Raw genomic sequence first — 20218 nt, 5'->3', positions numbered from 1 at the left:
TAATTTTATTTTTATTTTATTATTTTGAGACGGAGTCTCGCTCTGTCGCCCAGGCTGGAGTGTAGTGGTGGGATCTGGGCTCACTGCAAGCTCTGCCTCCTGATCTCAAGCCATCCTCCTACCTCAGCCTCCCAGGTGGCTGGGACTACAGGCGCATGCCACCACGTCTGGCTAATGTTTGTATTTTTTGTAGAGACAAGGTTTCTCCATGTTGCCCATGCTGATCTCAAACTCCCGAGCTCAAGTGATCCTCCTGCTTCAGGCTCCCAAAGTGCTAGGATTTCAGGTGTGAGCTACCACACCCTACCTGCATTGAGTATTTAGTTCCTCATTCCATATGTATTTCTTTTGCATTCAGCTCTTTAGGATTTAAATTTAGACATTTGTGTCCTTTGGCTAAGTTATTTGTTGCTTCCTTCTTTGTTGTTTTCTGTTCTTTTTATTTTTTAGGTAGGAGAAAAATCTATGTGAACTTGAGTTTAGTGATAAACTGTGTATATGTGTATGTTGGGGGAGTAAAATATATGTAATATGAAATTTATTTTAATCACTTAAAATTTACAATTCAGTGTCATTAAGTACATTCACAGTGTTGTGTAACCATCATTACTATAGTCAGAACTCTTTCTTTTTTTTTTTTTTGAGACGGAGTCTTGCTCTGTTGCCGGGGCTGGAGTGCAGTGGCCGGATCTCAGCTCACTGCAAGCTCCGCCTCCCGGGTTCACGCCATTCTCCTGCCTCAGCCTCCCGAGTAGCTGGGACTACAGGCCCCCCGCCACCACGCCCAGCTAATTTTTTGTATTTTTAGTAGAGACGGGGTTTCACCGTGTTAGTAGCCAGGATGGTCTCGATCTCCTGACCTCGTGATCTGTCCATCCGCCTGTCTCAGCCTCCCAAAGTGCTGGGATTACAGGCGTGAGCCACCACGCCCGGCCAGTCAGAACTTTTTCATCATCCCATATAAAAACTTTACCTATTAAGCAATAACTTCCCATTCCTATTTTCTCCCACGTCCTGGTAATCTGTTCTACTTTCTTTATGAATTTGACTGTTCTAAATACCTCATATAAGTGGGATCATGTACTATTTATCCTTTTGTATCTAGCTTATTTCATTTAGCGTAATGTTTTCAAGGTTTTATTCATGTTGTAGTGTGTTATCAGAACCTCTTTCTTTTTAATATCTTATATTCCATTATATGTGTGTTCCACATTTTATCTCTTCATCCATTGCTGGCCATTTGTGTTGTTTATACCCTTTTGCCTGTTGTGAATAGTGCTGCACTGAACATTGGTAGACACATACTTGTTTGAGTCCCAATTTTCATTTCTTTGGACTGAAATTGCTGAGTCATATGGTAATTCTATGGTTAACTTTTTGAGAAAATGCCAAACTTTTTCACAGGGCTGTGCGGCATTTTATATGCCTACCACCTATGCATAAGGATTTAAATTTCTCTCTCTCTTTTTCTGTTTTAGACAGAGTCTTGCTTTGTCGCCAGGCTGGAGTACAGTGGCGTGATCTTGGCTCACTGCAACCTCCATCTCCTGGGTTCAAGTGATTCCCCTGCCTCAGCCTTCTGAGTAGCTGGGACTACAGGCATGCGCCACCATGCCCAGCCAAAAACAAAAAAATGAAAAACCAGAAAAGAAGTGTTTGCAAGGATGTACTTTTTTTTATTTTTTAGGGTTTTTTTTTTTTTTTTTTTGAGACGGAGTCTCGCTCTGTTGCCCAGGCTGGAGTGCAGTGGCGGTTCTCAGCTCACTGCAAGCTCCACCTCCCGGGTTTACGCCATTCTCCTGCCTCAGCCTCCCGAGTAGCTGGGACTACAGGCGCCTGCCACCTTGCCCGGCTAGTTTTTTGTATTTTTTAGTAGAGACGGGGTTTCACCGTGTTAGCCAGGATGGTCTGGATATCCTGACCTCGTGATCCGCCCTTCTCGGCCTCCCAAAGTGCTGGGATTACAGGCTTGAGCCACCGTGCCCGGCCTATTTTTTAGAGTTTTAAAAATATAGCCATGGCTGGGCATGGTGGCTCACAACTGTAATCCCAGCACTTTGGGAGGCTGAGGCGGGCGGATCACCTGAGGTCACAAGTTCGAGACCAGCCCGACCAACATGATGATACCCCCGTCTCTACTAAATACCAAAAATTAGCTGGGTGTGGTGGCACATGCCTGTAATCCCAGCTACTTGGGAGGCTGAGGTAGGAAATTGCTTGAACCCGGGAGGCAGAGGTTATAGTGTGCCCGAGATTGCTCCATTGCACTTCAGCCTGGGCAACAAGAGCACAACTCCGTCTCACACACAAAAAAAGCCATTCTTGGCCAGGCAAAGCGGCTCACGCTTGTAATCCCAGCACTTTGGGAGGCGGAGGTGGGCGGATCACAATGTCAGGAGTTCAAGACCAGCCTGGCCAACACGGTGAAACCTGTCTCTACTAAAAATACAAAAATGAGCTGAGTGTGGTGGCAGGTACCTGTAATCCCAGCTACTCAGGAGGCTGAGGTAGGAGAATGGCTTGAACCTGGGAAGCAGAGATTGCAGTGAGCCGAGATCATGCCACTGCACTTTAGCCTAAGTGACAGAGCTAGGCTGCAACTCAAAAGAAAAGCCATTATCTTGGGTGTGAAGTAGTATGTCTTGTTTTTGTTTTTGTTTTGAGACAGAGTCTTACTCTGTCACCTAGGCTGGAGTGCTGTAGCACAATCTTGGCTCACTGCAGCCTTGAACTTATGGGCTCAGGTGATCTACCTGCTTCAGCCTCTTGAGCAGCTGCTTTGGACCACAGGCACACATGCCACCATGCCCAGCTACTTTTTTTTTTGTTTCTTCATAGAGTCAGGGTCTTGCTTTGTTGCCCAGGCGGGTCTCAAACTACTGGGCTCAAGTGTTCTTCATGCCTCAGCCTCCCAAAGTGCTGGGATTATGGTGTGAGCCACTGTGCCCAGCTTGAAATAGTATCATATGGTGGTTTTGATTTGTATTTCCTTAATTACTAAAGATTTTGAGCATCTTCTCATGTGCTTGTCTGCCATCTGTATATCTTTTTGGCTGAAATGTTTTGCCCATTTAAAGAAAAATGGATAGAGTTGTAAGGTTTCTTGTGTTCTAGATACAAGTCCTTTGTCAAATACATTGGACGGCATTTTTTTGTGTTTGTGTGGAAGGAACTATTTCAATTCCTATCAGTTTTTTTTTCCCCCCTAAATTAAAAAGGTCCTTTTTGGGGATCTCTCTGAAACTATTCTGGTGGTTTGGGGGCTGCTCAGTAAAGGGGGAAAAAGGACATTTTAATAAATTAATTTGTGCCAAATAGTTTTATTACTTCTGTTTCAGTTTCCTGATGAAACTGGTTTTAGGATTATGTTTCCTTTGTATGAGGTGGTAACTTAAATCATGCTAGGGGATACAAAAAAGAAAAATTCTGCTTTGTGATAAAGTCAGCTTCTTCAGAGGAAGTGTAAACTTATGACTGTCAATTGTCAGCAAAATAAGTGTTATATTTAAAAGCGCTTGTGCCTGCCTTTCTAAAATGCCAAATTACGAGTAAATAAAATTGTAAGTGTTAACTCCTAATGAAATTTATAGTATTGTCATGATTTTCTTTAGTGATTACAAATTTTATTTCTCATGTGCTTCAGAATGTAACAAGTATCTCAAAATTTTTCTTTACAGACATTGTACACTTTTTTTGGAATAAAAATTAGAATGTATGGTCTATCAAAAGATTTTCTTAGATTTATTAATCTGTATAAATTAAGATGGAGTCTTGCTCTGTCACTCAGGCAGGAGTGCAGTGGTGCGATTTTGACTTACTGCAACCTCCACCTCCCAGGTTCCAGCGATCCTCCCTTACCTCAGCCTCCTGAGTAACTGGAATTACAGATGCATGCACAGATGCATGCCAACATGCCCAGCTAATTTTTGTATTTTTAGTAGAGATAGGTGTTTCACCATATTGGCCAAGTTGGTCCCGAACTCCTGACCTCAAGTGATCCACCTGCATGGGCCTCCCAAAGTGCTGGGATTACAGGTGTGAGTCACGGTACACTTTGGGAGGCCGAGGCAGGCGGATCACGAGGTCGAGATTGAGACCATCCTGGCCAACATCATGAAACCCTCTCTACTAAAAATACAAAAAATTAGCTGGACGTGGTGGTGCGTGCCTGTAGTCCCAGTTACTCGGGAGGCTGAGGTAGGAAAATTGCTTGAACCTAGGAGGTGGAGGTTGCAGTGAGCTGAGATCGTGCCACTGCACTCCAGCCTGGCAACAGAGCGAGACTCCGTCTCAAAAAAAAAAGAAAAATTAGACTATCACTTGCAAATGGACACAAAAATATTTGAATTTATTTTTGCCTTTAAGTAAGGAGTGTTTGAGTACTTCAGTTTTCCAGTATAATTGTCACTTAATGAATTAAGTTAAAATGAAATCTGTAAAATAGCTATATATAGTTTTTGTTTTAATAGGAAGTTTTACAGATTTTTAAATTACTTTGATTCTATCTTAGGCTTAGTAGTCATTTTTAGACTATAAATATTTCTAAAAGCTTCTGAGAAGTGTATTTCAAGGCCTGGTGCTGTGGCTCACACCTGTAATCCCAGTACTTTGGGAAGCCAAGGCAGGCGGATCACCTGAGGTCAGGAGTTCGACACCAGCCTGGGCAACATGGTGAAACCCCGTCTCTACTAAAAATACAAAAAAAATTAGTTGGGTGTGGTGGCACATGCCTGTAATTCCAGCTTCTTGGGAGGCTGCGGCACCAGAATTGCTTGAACCTGGGAGTCAGAGGTTGCAGTAAGTGCACTCCAGTCTGGGTGACAGAGTGAGACTCTGTCTCAAAAAGAAAAAAAAAAAGAAGTGCATTTCAGCTAAGTGTTCTAGAAAGGTAAAAAGGTGAAGGGGAGTTTAGTAAATATTATATTTAAGAAATGAGAGTAGGCCGGGCGCGGTGGCTCATGCCGGTAATCCCAGCACTTTGGGAGGCTGAGACGGGCGGATCACGAGGTCAGGAGATTGAGACCATCCTGGCTAACACGGCGAAACCCCATCTCTACTAAAAAATACAAAAAAAAATTAGCTGGGCATGGTGGCGGGCGCCTATAGTCCCAGCTACTCGGGAGGCTGAGGCAGGAGAATGGCGTGAACCCGGGAGGCGGAGGTTGCAGTGAGCCAAGATCACACCACTGCACTCCAGCCTGGGCGACAGAGCGAGACTCTGTCTCAAAAAAAAAAAAAAAGAAATGAGAGTAATGTAATAATGTGGTGCAGATATTTTCCCCAGAGAGAAAAATGTAAGTGTAAAAGAGATCCATTTGAAAAGGTTGTCCCTCCTATATACATAACGCAAATTGTCCTCCCCCCCCAAAAAAAATAAATCTAAAAACTCATTTTGGAAAATTACTGATATGCAGCAATAACGTTGACTTTATTTTTTCCAGATATGGCCGCGTGGAAAGTGTCAAAATTCTCCCCAAGAGGGGATCTGAAGGAGGAGTGGCTGCCTTTGTGGATTTTGTGGACATCAAAAGTGCACAGAAAGCTCACAACTCGGTCAACAAAATGGGAGATAGAGACCTACGCACGGATTATAATGAACCAGGCACCATCCCGAGTGCTGCTCGGGGATTGGATGATACAGTTTCCATAGCATCTCGTAGTAGAGAGGTTTCTGGGTTCAGAGGAGGTGGTGGAGGGCCTGCTTATGGTCCCCCACCGTCACTTCATGCACGAGAAGGACGTTATGAGCGGAGACTTGATGGGTAAGTTCCAAGGTTTCTGTAGGCAGGTATTTTGTATTTGATATGGTGAGAAACAGAAACTCGTATTTAGGGGCCCCAGACGGATTTAAAGTTTTGGGCATTCTCAATGTTTCCTATTTTGGGTTGGAAACGGAAGTGATTTCTGTCCCAATGGCTGGTATCTTATGGAATCATAGAGGATATTTCCTGCAGCTGATTGGATATCTGTTCCTGAGCTATAATGTGATGGAAGATTTCCTATGGAAGCATCATTTTTGGAGCTACCTGTCTTCTAGAATTAATTATTCCTTCTCTTGGATAATGTTAAGTCCTTCCTTGGATATATCCCTTCTACCTGATGGAGCTATTTGGCTTTTGTGTTCATACTATATGGAATATTTCTGGAATATTAGAGCCTACAGATTCTTTTAGAAGTTGATATCTGCCTCTCCATTTTCACTACATAAAATGTACAAACAAATTGGATTGTCACAAAAAATCTAGCAGACTATAATGATTCAACCACTTGGATTCTACAAACAATACTTTAACATGGAAATGTGTTCTTGGATGAAGAAGAGAGAAGGCAATGCTTGATTTTTCCATTTTGGATCTACACAATTTCTGTATTGTTGGAATTACACTCTTTGATGGAATGGGGAAAAATTAAAATGATGGACGTTTCCTAAATCCTGGAATATAGCCATTCTTTTCTAATTGCTGGGATATATGGGATGTCATGCTGTCAAGATTCCACTAGCCCAGGGAAAGAGGATTACTATATCATTTCTTAAGTTGCTGTCCAATCAAAGGTACTTTAGCTTTGAACACATGGTGATCAGTTGTGGATACAGCAATCAAAATTGACTGGGCTGGATGGCTACAAAAGTGAACTACTGGCGAGCATCTGTGCCTTCCTCATTTGTTGGAATTGTAGAGGATATTTCCTCTTCTGCCAGCTGCCTGATTCATACTTAGGGCTGGAAATATTTATGAATGTGGATAAATTTCTAATTGTCTACTATCTCAAGAAAGAAGTCTGGGGGTTTGAGAGTTACAGTTTGTCTGGGACTGCTTGCTTCCAGTGGAATTATTTTGTCTGGTCACTAAGATTTTTTTTTCTTGTGGTTCATCTAAATATCATTTGACACCCTTGCCCATTAAGAAGGTGGATTACCCCCATAAGAGGGGCCAAAATTGGGGAAGTTATGTTCACAATTCTCTCCCTAGATTTAATTGGGATTATAGGTCGTGTTTCCACACTTGGAAAAGGTTGGTATGTCCTGACCTGTGTATATTAGCCCCTCTCCTAACCCAAGTCAAACTCTCTTTTTTTCCCCACTAACTCTAGAAGTATTTAGTACTAATAGTGAATCAGAGAATAGCCATTAGATTTCAGCTCTGCTACCTCTTGTGCCTGCCTTCTGTGTCTTCTTAATGGATAAAAACGTTGCATATTTATAAAATAGCAGCTGTAGCAGTAATTGTCCTGGAACTTTTTTGCCTATTGCTTCTGTTAAATCATTAATAATGGCTTTCACTGATTAACATTTGATAGGGTGCTAAATTAATTATTTATAGCATTTTCTCTTAAGTCTCAAAGGAAACCCTCTTATTTGTTAGACATTGAAATACAAAAATTTCGGAACTGTAGTAAATAAAAGAGAAACTCATTTAATACATTTAAGTAGGAAAGATATAGAATGTTTATCATGCCAGTTTTTCACGATAGCAGCAGAAAAGCTAAACTAAGCCTAGGAAGGTGGGATTGCTACTAAGTGAAATGATGGGTGAAAATGAGTATTAGTGGAGAGACCTGGAATCTAAGCATGTACTGGGGATCTAGTATTAATTGTTACAATATTTTGCCAGATACTCTTCATTGGAGAGATTCTAATTCTTTATGTTTCATGATTCCTTAATCCCTTTTGATAGAAGATAGATCCAGAGATGGGTTGAAGAGAAACTCAAGTGAAATGTCTTTTAGGAACTCAGGAGCTGAGTTCTAGTTCTCTACAAAAGTAGAGAACTTATGATTTCTTTTTAGGATTATAATTAGTTTTTAATATTAACACATAATTGCATGTGTGTAATTGTACATGCAGCGTGTTTTGTACCTTTTAGGTTGACAGATATTCACTTCCTAGTAAATGATTTTTTTAATTAAGCTATTTTGCTAATAGTGACCTTAGAATATCTTGCAGTTCCTAATGTTGCCTAATTTCATCACAGGCAATTTGAGTATAGCTGAAAGCTAGAAGAACAGATTTCTTGCAGCCATTAAGTTTATACATTAAGAAATTGAATCATGGAATAGTCATTTTAAAAGTCATGTGGAATTTGATGACACAGGAGTAATTTTTATTTTTATTTAAATTTACATAGCGTAGCATGTGGTAACCTAATATTTTGATATTTGAAGTGGTTTTTTTTTGAGATTCTATTTTTAGTATTAAATGTAATTGGGTACCGCTGTGCAGTCTATGTAGTCTAGTAATTTTTTATAATTATCCAAGCAGTCAAAACTTAATGAAAAAGTTAAACTTAGAAAATTTTTCTGGACTTCTTGAAAGTCCTTCCTACTGTTGAGACATGCGCTGCAGCAGGGCTTTCATGTCTAAGTTAAAACATAGCATGGAAATGTGGCCTAAAAGAAATTTGTGAATAAATAATATTTGGTATATACTTTAATCAGATGAAAGTGTAAAAACTTTCATATTATTAAAATAGTCTTGTTCTGTTAACATGAAAAGGAGATTGTGTATTTATGTACGCAAGTCAGAAAATCTCTAATTAAAGTGAGCAACTGAGCTGCAGAACACTTGTCATGAAAGCCCAATAATGAAAACAATGATTCCTCAGCTGTGAAAATAATTTTTGGAGTCAAGTAAAATGTTAAGCTTGTTAGCATTTGCTTACTAAGTAGGTTAATGCTGTTTAGAAAATGATCAGTTGCAAAGACAAAGACAATGCTGAAGTGAATGTTTGCATGACTTGCTTTTAGTTTTGCTTGCTCCTTTCTGATTAAATATTTTTCCCCCTCCTAAATGCAGGGCTTCAGATAACAGGGAGCGTGCTTATGAACATAGTGCCTATGGACACCATGAACGGGGGACGGGAGGATTTGATCGGACAAGACATTACGATCAGGATTACTATAGAGATCCTCGAGAGCGGACTTTACAACATGGGCTCTATTATGCTTCTCGGAGTCGAAGTCCAAATCGCTTTGATGCTCATGACCCCCGATATGAACCTAGGGCTCGTGAGCAGTTTACACTGCCGAGTGTGGTACACAGGGATATCTACAGGGATGATATTACCCGGGAGGTACGAGGCAGAAGGCCAGAGCGGAATTACCAGCACAGCAGGAGTCGGTCACCACATTCATCCCAGTCTAGAAATCAGTCTCCTCAGAGACTGGCTAGCCAAGCGTCTAGACCCACAAGGTCCCCTAGCGGCAGCGGCTCTAGAAGTAGATCCTCCAGTAGTGATTCAATCAGCAGCAGCAGTAGTACCAGCAGTGACAGGTAGGTTAACAGCCTTTTGTTATAACAGATGAGCTAGGTTTAAACAAATTCTCAACAATCAGTGGGAATGGTTTCAGCATAGTATTATTTTTTAAAGTAATCTTGGATCATATATGTATGTAATCAGTAAAGAAACTGGCATGTGGCTATTGAATTAACTGTTCTAAGTACTTGAAGTTAAGTGATGATTTGCAAAGTGCTATTTTATCCTCCAGATGCACAATATGAAAATTAAATGATCAAAGAGGAAGGGAGGTGGTGACTCTAGCTGTGCAAGGCAAATCTTGTGACACTGAAAATGTATCTCTTTAACATTTTTAATTTTGTAGGTATATAATACCAATTTATTTCTATTATTTTGATTGAAGATTTGTAAAAGCTGGTTAAATATGTATTGGTGAAATATATTGTTGACACATTTATTATCAATGACTAAATCAACTTATGAACAAATTTTAGCTAATTTTAACATCAGGGTGGTAACCAGTTTATAAACTCAAGTAGAAAAGCTTCCTTTGAATGCAGGTTGTAACTTTACTGTTCTCTAAACTGATCTCACTAGCTGAGAATTTCTTTCTACAAATAATAATAATAATTATTTTTTAAAGACAGAGTCTCACTCTGTCACCAAGGCTGGAGTGCGGTGGTGCAGTCTCAGCTCACGGCAACCTCTGCCTCCTGGGTTCCAGCAGTCCTCCTGCCTCAGCCTTCCAAGTAGCTGGGATTACAAACATGTGCCACCACGCCTGGCTAATTTTGTATTTTTAGTAAAGATGAAGTTTTGCCATGTTGGCCAGGCTGTTCTTGAACTCCTGACCTCAAGTGATTTGCCCTCCTCAGTCTCTCAAATTGCTGGGATTACAGGCATGAGCCAGAGTGCCTAACCAAGGAGTTTCATTCGAAAAGCAAAAATAGCAAGTTGAAGGTAATCTTAGTAAGAAACTTAGCTTCAAACCTAGTTATATGGATTTTGAAATCACAGATCTAGGTATATGGTATAGATTATCCTTTAAGTAATCTGGGATAAGTTATTTATGTTCTTCAGGTCTCAGCTTTCCCTTTTTTTTTTTTTTTTTTGAGATGGAGCCTCACTCTTGTCACCTAGGTTGGAGTGCAATGGTGTGATTTTGGCTCACTGCATCCTCCACCTCCCGGATTCAAGTGAGTCTCCTGCCTCAGCCTCCCAAGTAGCTGAGATTGCAGGCGCCCACCACCATGCCCAGCCAATTTTTGTATTTTTAGTAGAGACAGGGTTTCACTGTTTTGGCCAGGTTGGTCTCTAACTCCTGACCTCAGGTGATCCACCTGCCTTGGCCTCCCAAAGTGTTGGGATTACCGGCGTGAGCTACTGTGCCTGGCCAAGCTTTCTCATTTTTAATAAGGACCTTAATAAAGTTATTGTGAAAATTAAAATGAAAACTTCATGTAAAATGCTTACGTTGATACCTAGTATATGTTTAAAAAAATGCTGCTATTCAATTTGTTAATCCCACATGTCCTACTTTTCAGTTTAGATGGTATATATTTAAAATTTAGAGTCAAATTCTTTGACCTGATCAAAAGGCTCAGAATACTTTCCTTTTCTGCTTAAAATTAAGCAAATAGTCATGTAGTTGAATGGTTATTTTTAGGCTTCCTAAATTTTCTTATTCAAAATAATACATGAAAACATTTTGTTTATCCGTCTGCCTATCTAGATATAATTCAAACATTCTGGAAGATTTTGCATATTAAAATGAAACAAGCACATAGTTTAGGAAGTCAGGAAAGTTGCGTTCTGTGCTCAGCTCTCAAGCCCTGTGACATGGATGAAAACTCTTTTGCTTTTATTTGGAATGCTGTCTAGGTAAATGATAGATGAAAGTCATTTGAACCATATAAACTAATTATAAAATCTTGTTGTTCCACTTTTTTTCTGCATAGAAAATTGTCTAAAATACTCAAGTTTTTGTCATTTTCCACAAACCTACCTCATTAAAAAGCTGTGACTGCATTCCATTGGATCAAAACTTATTGAAAAGGTGTTGAGGCACACTGGGTGTGATGGCTCACACCTGTAATCCCAGCACTTTGGGAGGCTAAGGCACGTGGATCACCTGAGGTCAGGAGTTCAAGACCAGCCTGGCCAACATGGTGGAACCCTGCCTCTACTAAAAGTACAAAAATTAGCCAGGCGTGGTGGCCATGCCTATAATCCCAGTTACTCAGGAGGCTGAGACAGGGGAATTGCTTGAATTCGGGAGGCAGAGGTTGCAGTGAGCAAGCCCCTGCACTCCAGCCTGGGTGATAGAGATGAGACTCTGTCTCAAAAAAAAAAACGAAAAGAAAAGGTGTTAAGGCTGGGCAAAGTGGCTCACACCTGTAATTCCAGCACATTGGGAGGCTGAAGTGGGTAAATCACTTGAGGTCAGGAGTTCGAGACCAGTCTGGTCAATGGTAAAGCCCCATCTCTACTAAAAATACAAAAATTAGCTGGGGGTGGTGGTGGATGCTTGTAATTCCTGCTGCTCAGTAGGCTGAGGCAGGAGAATCGCTTGAGCCCGGGAGGCAGAGGTTGCAGTGAGCTGAGATTGCTAGAGGAGAATGATGCCTGCAGAGTAGCATTATACTTTGATGGGAGTATAATGGATCCGCCCTCAGAATTGTAGGCTCAGAAGCTTGAACCCAGAGGCTATCTGATGAATTTGATAGAGCTTAATCCCTGCTCGTGTAATTAAAAAAAAAAAAAAGCAGTTCTATGCTTCTAAATATTTGCACTCAGAAAGATAACTGCTAGAAGGGTAGATGCACTTAGAAAATCTGCCTGTGGACTCAATTACAATAAAAAAGTTAGTGAGAAAGGGGATTTTTGATGATTATTTTAATCACGTTAGGGCAGCTAGATGTATTCATTTATATACCAAAGGCTACAACCTAGAGGTTTGACATCTGACCAGCAGACAATTTTTTTTTTTTTTTTTGAGGAGGAGTCTTGCTCTGTTGCCCAGGCTGGAGTGCAGTGGCATGATCTCGGCTCACTGCAAGCTCTGCCTCCTGAGTTCATGCCATTCTCCCGCCTCAGCCTCCCGAGTAGCTGGGACTGCAGGTGCCCACCACCACATCTGGCTAATTTTTTGTATTTTAAGTAGAGACGGGGTTTCACCGGGTTAGCCAGGATGGTCTCGATCTCCCGACCTCAGGTGATCCGCCTGTCTCGCCTCCCAAAGTGCTGGGATTACAGGTGTGAGCCACTGCGCCCGGCCCAGCAGACAAATTTAATTCATCTTGTATAGTGTTTTAAATTATTGCCAGTATTTAAAAAATTGGAATTTCTACCTAAAAGGCCAGATTTAGGCTCTTATATGTTTTATTTCCCTCTGATTTGCACTGTAGGACCATACCTGACAAGGAAGTAAGGGATCCTGAAATCTGCTGGTTGAAGTCACCTTCTTACCATGACTTGGGGAAGAATCATTGAGAGATTCTTGCTCTGTTCCCCCTTTCTTATGTCTGTGTAGATTCTTCCTTTTTATAAATCACTATTTTTTTTTCCTTCTGAGAGATTATAGAGCATTTACTTAGGTTATTGGTTTCATTTCATATATAGTATTTTCTAGAGCTAACAGATTTCAACCCTATATTTACACGTTGCTTTTAGTAAGTTACTTGAATCTCATTCATTAATTTATTGATTCCTTCTAATCTCACTGATGTGACAAATTTTATGTAATTACAGCTTTTTTTTTTTTTTTTTTAAAGACAGAGTTTCACTCTCACCCAGGCTGGAGTACAGTGGTGCGATATTGGCTTACTGCAACCTCTGCCTCTAGGGTTCAAGTGATTCTCTTGACTCAGCCTCTTGAGGAGCTGGGATTACAGGCACTGCCACCATGCCCGGCTAGTAGTTGTATTTTTTAGTAGAGACGGGGTTTCACTATGTTGGCTAGGCTGGTCTCGAACTCTTGACTTCAAGTGATCCACCCACCTCAGCTTCCCAAAGTCCTGGGATTATAGGCATGAGCCACTGCGCCCGACCAATGATAGCTATTGTATCTATACGTAAAAAGAACAGTGAGATAAATCTTTTGACTGCTGGGAGGACCTGATAGGTAGCATTTGGTTAGGCTATGAAGGATATGCAGGACTTCAACAAGAAGAGAGGAGGATTAGGCTAGACAGGTAACACTGTGGGTAGAAGAAACAACCTGAGATGGAAGAATGTTTTGAGCACAGCAGATAATTTAGAATGGTTTAACTGTGGTAATGATTTTTTTTTTTTTTTTTTTTTTTTGAGAGACAGAATCCTGCTGTGTTGCCCAGGCTGCTGGAGTGCAGTGATACAGTCATAGCTCCTGGGCTCAAACCATCCTCCTGCCTCAGTCTCCTGAGTAACTGGGATTATAGGTGCATGTCATTCACACCTTGATAATTTTTAAATTTTTCGTAGAGACGAAGTCTCACTTTGTTGTCCAGGGTGGTCTTGAGCTCCTGGATTCAAACGATCTTCCTCCTCTGCCTCCCAAGTGCTAGGATTACAGGTGTGAGCCACAATGCCCAACTTTTGGGTTTTATTCTGTATGCAGAGAGGGCCATTAAAATATTTAAGAAAGGAGATATAGCTTGTTGAGATCTCTGCTTTAGAAAGGCAACTGGTGACTTACTCATAATCTCTGTTTTTCCTACTCTTGGTACCTCAGAGAAGGGAAATTTGGAACAGGTGGGAGAGACATTGTATTAAGAATCAGATTATCCTGATGTGTAAAAAACAGAATGAACTTTCTGGTGATATGAAAGAACAAGACTGAGTGGCCTTAATGCATACCACAGAACCTATTGCCTTTCTCAGAATACATGTCCAATAAGTAGTTGAAATACTTAGATACAGTTCTTAGTTAACATTAAGGATAAAGCAAAATTGATGTAGATAGCTAAAAGGTTTTGCCATTTATTTATTTATTTATTTTTTTGGTGAGACAGAGATTTACTCTTGTTGCCCATCCTGGAGTGCAATGGCGCAATCTCGGCTCACTGCGTCCTCCGCCTCCCAGGTTCAAGCGATTCTCCTGCCTCAGCCTCCTGAGTAGCTGGGATTGATTACAGGCATGTGCCACCATGCCCGGCTAATTTTTTATTTTTAGTAGAGACAGGGTTTCACTGTGTTGCCCAGGCTGATCTCGAACTCCTGACCTCAGGTGATCTGCCCGCCTTGGCCTCCCAGAGTGCTGGGATTACAGGCGTGAGCCACGGCGCCTGGAGTTTTTGTCATTTAAATTGTGATTGAAGCAAGTGTACAGAAATAATAATCCTCTGGTGTTCAGAGTTTACCCATTATTCCCTTTTATTAGATGTTCTCTTTTCCTCTATAATCATATTGAATTCAAAGTGTAATATTTTGAGATGTTATGAAATTCAGAATATTCAGTTTTCTTTTTGGAAGAAATAAGTTACTTCTGATTTTTAAAACTTGTGAAACTGTGACATTCCTAAAGGTCCTTTAAAGATGTTTAAAGTTAGCACTTGTATAGTGGGCAAAATATAGCTTGGTTTTACCTATAGAAACAAATTTGTCTTCTGTCTTCATGACTGATAGGGAAATTAATCAGTCTCCATCCTTATTAATTGTTACAGTTTTGATGAAATGAGTAAACATGGGATTAATGGTAGTCTCGTTGTGAAGTCCTTATAAATAACACACCGACTGTTTCTGCAAAACCATTTACAGTATTTAACTGGTGAGAACTGGGCCTTCATGGCTCCATGTGCTGCTATGTACTGCTTGACGTCTTTTCGTTTCTCTGTCATGGCCATTTATTGAGCCACATGTCTTTTCAACAGAGGAGTTTAAATGCATAAATTCCACAGAAGCATTTATTTTAAAATCCCTTGATTGAAGTTGAACATACTTTATTTCTATAGTTCCCTATTATTGGATCCCCCCCCCCCCCCCCAGTCCTAAGAGTTTTCTTCAGGCTAGGTGTGGTGACTCACACCTGTAATCCCAGCACATTGGGAGGTTGAGGCGGGTAGATCATGAGGCCAGGAGTTCAAGATCAGCCTGGCCAAGATGGTGAAACCGCATCTCTACTAAAAATACAAAAACTAGCCAGGTGTAGTAGCGGCACCTGTATTCCCAGCTACTCTGGTGGCTGAGTTGGGAGAACTGCTTGAACCTGGGAGATAGAGGTTGCAGTGAGCCAAGATCATACCACTGCACTCCAGCCTGGGCAACAGAGCAAGACTCCGTCTCAAAAAAAAAAAAAAAAAATTCTTATTTGCCGTAAGCCAAGGAATGCACAGGTACTAACTAGATTGGTGTGGACAGCTAGCACATGCTGGGCACATGCAATGGGACACACCTGTACTAGGATGAAAGGCACAGCCTAGAGGGCTAGCAGGTGTTGAGTAATGCTCAAGTTTTAGAGTGATGGCAGAAGAGTATGTTGGTAGGCCCTCATGGCTCTGCTTGGCAGCATCATAGGCCACACTCCCCCTGGGGCTCTTGGTTCCCCCAGGGTCCAACCAAGTCTGAGTCATGGGGCTAGGATGAAGTTTCCCTTCCCCCCTCAGCAGGAAACCCTCTTCTTCCCAGAAGAGAGAGGGGAAAGGAGGCAGTGAGTGACAGCAGAGTCACTGCATCCACTAGAAATTGGAATTTTAGAGCAAGCTTTCTTAAGTATATTTAAAAAATTAGAATGAGCTGATTTTTAAAAAATGTATTTCTCACATTTTCATTGTATAGTTGTTACATTATTAAAATTTATTTTGCATTGTCATAAGCTAGAAGATACAAGGGAGAAGCTTGGGAACAAGAAAGGGGGAAAGAAAGACACACACACAGTTCCTGGGCAGGGAAGCAGACATGTGAAAGCCTTTGTGATGTTTGCTTAAAGTAACAAGGAAAGCATATAGAACTTCAAGTAACCAGACTTTTCAGCTCTTGTGCCATGTTAAGATACGGAAAGCCTTATGTCTCTCTCCTCCAGTGTGTTAGCTTTGCATTAGAACGATTTACTTTTTTTCTTTTTTTTTGAGACAGAGTCTTGTGCTGTCGCCCAGGCTAGAGTGCAGTGGTATGATCTCACCTCACTGCAACCTCCGTCTCCTGGGTGGAGCAACTCTCACGCCTCAGCCTCCTGAGTAGCTGGGACTATAGGCGTGTGCTACCACATCTGGCTAGTTTGTTGGCTAATAGGATTACAAGTGTGAGCCACTGTTCCTGGCCTACAACAATTTACTTTTTAATTGAAAGGGAAATGAAAGTATTTCTTATTAGTGATGGTATTCTTTGCACAACCTGTCTGTATAGTTTTTTGAAAAATTACGTATACTGAGTAAAGTATATCAAAAGTTGTCTATAACCCTATTACTTTTTTCCTAATGTTAGACAATTTAAATTCTTTTTCTTTTTTTGGAGGCAGAGTCTTGTTCTATTGCCCAGGCTGGAGTGCAGTGGTGCCATCTCGACTCACTGCAAGCTCCACCTCCTGGGTTCATGCCATTCTCCTGCCTCAGCCTCCCGAGTAGCTGGGACTACAGGCGCCCACCACCCCGCCTGGCTAATTTTTTGTAATTTTAGTAGAGATGGGGGTTTCATCACGTTAGCCAGGATGATCTTGATCTCCTGACCTTGTGATCTGCCCACTTCGGCCTCTTGAAGTGCTGGGATTATAGGTGTGAGCCACCACGCCCTGCCTAAGATTCTTTTATGGGTAAACAGTAATTAGAATATTGAATGAACTCTGGATTTTAACAACAGATACAAGGTTATAGAAAGGAATATGACCCGTTTAACTTAAAAAAGCATGAAAGTCTCTAGTCTAATAAGAAGGATTTTTTTCTGTAAAGACCATATCTGCAAATCATAAACAATTTAGATATTATAGATTATAGTTTCTTTCCTAGAGGGGGAATTTTATTCACATATCCTTTTGTCTTTTCTTGAGATTTTGCAGTTAACTTATTGTAGTTAGGAGAAATTATTTTCTTCCAAGTTCAAGTAGAAAATTTTTCAAAAATGCTGTCATTTTTATAGTCTTATGAAAGAATGTGGATGAGGCTATAAAGGTGAGGAAAACCATTAAGAATGGTGGCATCGTATTTATTTATTTATTTATTTGAGACGGAGTCTCGCTCTATCGCCCAGGCTGGAGTGCAGTGGCCGGATCTCAGCTCACTGCAAGCTCGGCCTCCCGGGTTTACGCCATTCTCCTGCCTCAGCCTCCCAAGTAGCTGGGACTACAGGCGCCCGCCACCTCGCCCAGCTAGTTTTTTGTATTTTTTAGTAGAGACAGGGTTTCACGGTGTTAGCCAGGATGGTCTCGATCTCCTGACCTCGTGATCCACCCGTCTTGGCCTCCCAAAGTTCTGGGATTACAGGCTTGAGCCACCGCGCCCAGCCGGCATCGTATTTATTAAAGTGACGGTGTACCTTCCATTTGTCTCTCCTTTTTTTAAAAACAGTTATGCGCATTCAGGTGTTAATTGGGAGAAGGAATGCTGATTTTATTACCTGGCTGTACAGTTTGTTATGATAAGTGGGATGTGTTGGGAACTGCCAGACCTAGCAGCAGTTTTAAAATACATATGAAGTAAAAGTCAGTTTCTTTCCTTTTCCTTTTCCCCTTCCTTCCTTCCTTCCCTCCCTCCCTCCCTCCCTCCCTCCCTTCTTCTCTTTCTTTCTTTCTCTCTCTCTCCCTCCCTCTCTCTCTCTCTTTTTTTTAAAGGCAGTCTTACTTTGTCACCCAGACTGGAGTGCAGTAGTGCAATCTAAACTCACTGCAACCTCTGCCTCCCAGGTTCAAGTGATTCTCCTGCCTCAGCCTCCCTAGTAGCTGGATTACAGGTTGCGCCACCAGCTAATTTTTATATTTTTTAGTAAAGATGGGGTTTTGCCCTGTTGACCAGGCTAGTTTCAAATTCCTGGCCTCAAGTGATCCACTTACCTCGGCCTCCCAAAGTGCTGGGATTACAGGCATGAGCCACCGAGCCTGGCCTGAAAGTCAGTGTGTTAAAGTGTTAAAGGAATTAATAATTAGTGATCGTTTTTTGGTGGTCGTAGAAACAAATTTGTCTGATTTATTATCAAAAGTTATCTATAATAATGAATAGGCAAATAATTTCTGGATTCAGTGGTAGATATAAGTTTGTTTTGTAGCTTTGTGATTCTTATTTTTTTTTTGAGATGGAGTCTCGCTCTGTTGCCCAGGTGTGAGCCACTGCGCCCAGCCCATTCTTTGATTTTAATTAGTTTGTTCTGCTTCATTATTACTTTTTTAGATTGTCCAGAGGTTTAAAGGGAGAATTTCTTGCTGAAAATTAGTGTTACGAATAAAGCATATTTATTGCTTTGGATCTTTCCAACTGTTACATGAAGTTTCTTTTTAAGCATACAAGAGAAAGTGTACGTGAAGTTTCTGTCTTGACGTTTATAATTATTCTTTGTGATGGAATCTTGTAAGAGACAATTAATGGTTTTATTGACTGTATGATTAAGTGTGCTCTTTCCTTAAAATACTTGTATCTACATTATTTAAAAGGTTACCTACTTGGAAGGGTTAGTGAAGAAAAGAACAGCAGGCATATTAGTGTCTGTAATACTTGAGAAACATTAGGTCTTGCCTCATTTTGAGTGGTTCTCTTAAATACTTTACAAAATAATAAGCATTTGCTTGTTCCCTCCTTAATGCTATTTTGGTGCTGTTTAGCAGCATGGAATAAATGTTCAGCGGTGTGTGCTTTGGACGAGAAATACACCAAAAAAACCCTTTTTCCCCCCATCAGTGGCAGACAAACTGCAGAGGTCACTGAAGAGCCCACGTTTTGGAAACACATTCTTTTTTTTTGGCTGCTGTATTGCTTGCATAGCTTGTTATTGCGCAATAAGCAACCTTCTGTTTTAGGGGGTCATATTAGCCAGCCAAGCCTTTTTTTGTGCTAAATACGGAACATGGAAGAGTACTCACTTAATTGCTCTGGTAGGCATAGCTCTCATAATGGATACCTGTAAATAAGTCTGTTTCCTTTCTGGATTTCCTTTTTTGGTAAAATACAGCATTTTAATATAAGTTGTTTTTTTTTTTAAAGTTATGTAGGTGTTGTCAGCTGCAAGGTCTTGTACGGAATAGGCATTCCATTTTGGAAACAAGTGCTGGGCTGACCCATATTGCTGAAGTGGGAACCTTGCGTTTAATTAGGATGCCCTACTGCAGAGGAATGAGAACCAGATAGACTTAGCTCTGGAAGCAGATTTAGCGCTCACCCGGGCAGCCCCTGCATCTGAATATTGTGGGGGAAACTAGGAACTGTTGTTTGTGACTCGAACCAGCCTAAACTGGAACCATCCAGTTTGAGTTGGCTGCTTGCCACCTCCTGGAGGCTTCCTTGTTTTGCCAGTTTCTGCACAGCCCTGGGTCCAGGGGCGGGGCACAGGGACCCGGCTGCTGCGTGGTGACTGGGCCGGGTGGTGGGAGGGGCAGGACGGCTGTGCCTTAGTGTTCCTGGGGAGGAGGATTTCAAATCTAGCCAGGGTGAACGCCCAACTGCAAGCTGGTGCGAACTCTATTTTTAATACCGCTTTCTGTTATTAACCCTTGCTTTAATGGTAACTTTTAGTCTTCTACCTTTCAGAAGCTACGGCTTCTGTAAAACTGCTTCTGCACTGCCAGTGCTTGGCCACATCACAACATGGTCAGCATTTGGTGACAAGGAGTTTATTACCAAAGTCCCCAGGAGTGTTGCTTTTAGTTAGGTTAGTCCGTTTGAAATGAACTGTCCCTCTCACCCCTTCTCATTCTTACCAATTAGGTTGTACTGGGATTTTTTATTTTGGTTTCTTAGGTGGAAGGAATTAAAATAGGTTTTGGTGGCAAAGTTGTGACATGACATGATGTTTTGTGGGTTTTAATTTATTCTGGATGATTTATTTATTTATTTATTTATTTATTTATTTATTTATTTATTTATTTATTT

The 20218-nt window shown here is 41.1% G+C and overlaps 1 protein-coding gene across 2 annotated transcripts in view; it reads left to right on the top strand.

Moving 5' to 3' along the window:
* The window catches only part of SPEN (spen family transcriptional repressor), a 100665-nt gene that overhangs the window by 26524 nt on the left and 53923 nt on the right, over positions 1-20218 (top strand). The window contains exons 2-3 of one of the 2 annotated variants that reach the window (XM_023193503.2): positions 5442-5762; positions 8795-9271. In XM_023193503.2, the coding sequence (XP_023049271.1) occupies positions 5442-5762; positions 8795-9271 (798 nt within the window). The other variant, XM_023193504.2, reaches the window with a different exon arrangement.

This window comes from Piliocolobus tephrosceles, chromosome 1 (assembly GCF_002776525.5).
Source record: "Piliocolobus tephrosceles isolate RC106 chromosome 1, ASM277652v3, whole genome shotgun sequence".
Classification (NCBI taxonomy): Eukaryota; Metazoa; Chordata; class Mammalia; order Primates; family Cercopithecidae; genus Piliocolobus; species Piliocolobus tephrosceles.
The sequence above is the reverse complement of the archived record's forward strand: the minus strand, read 5'-3'. Positions and strand labels throughout refer to the sequence as shown.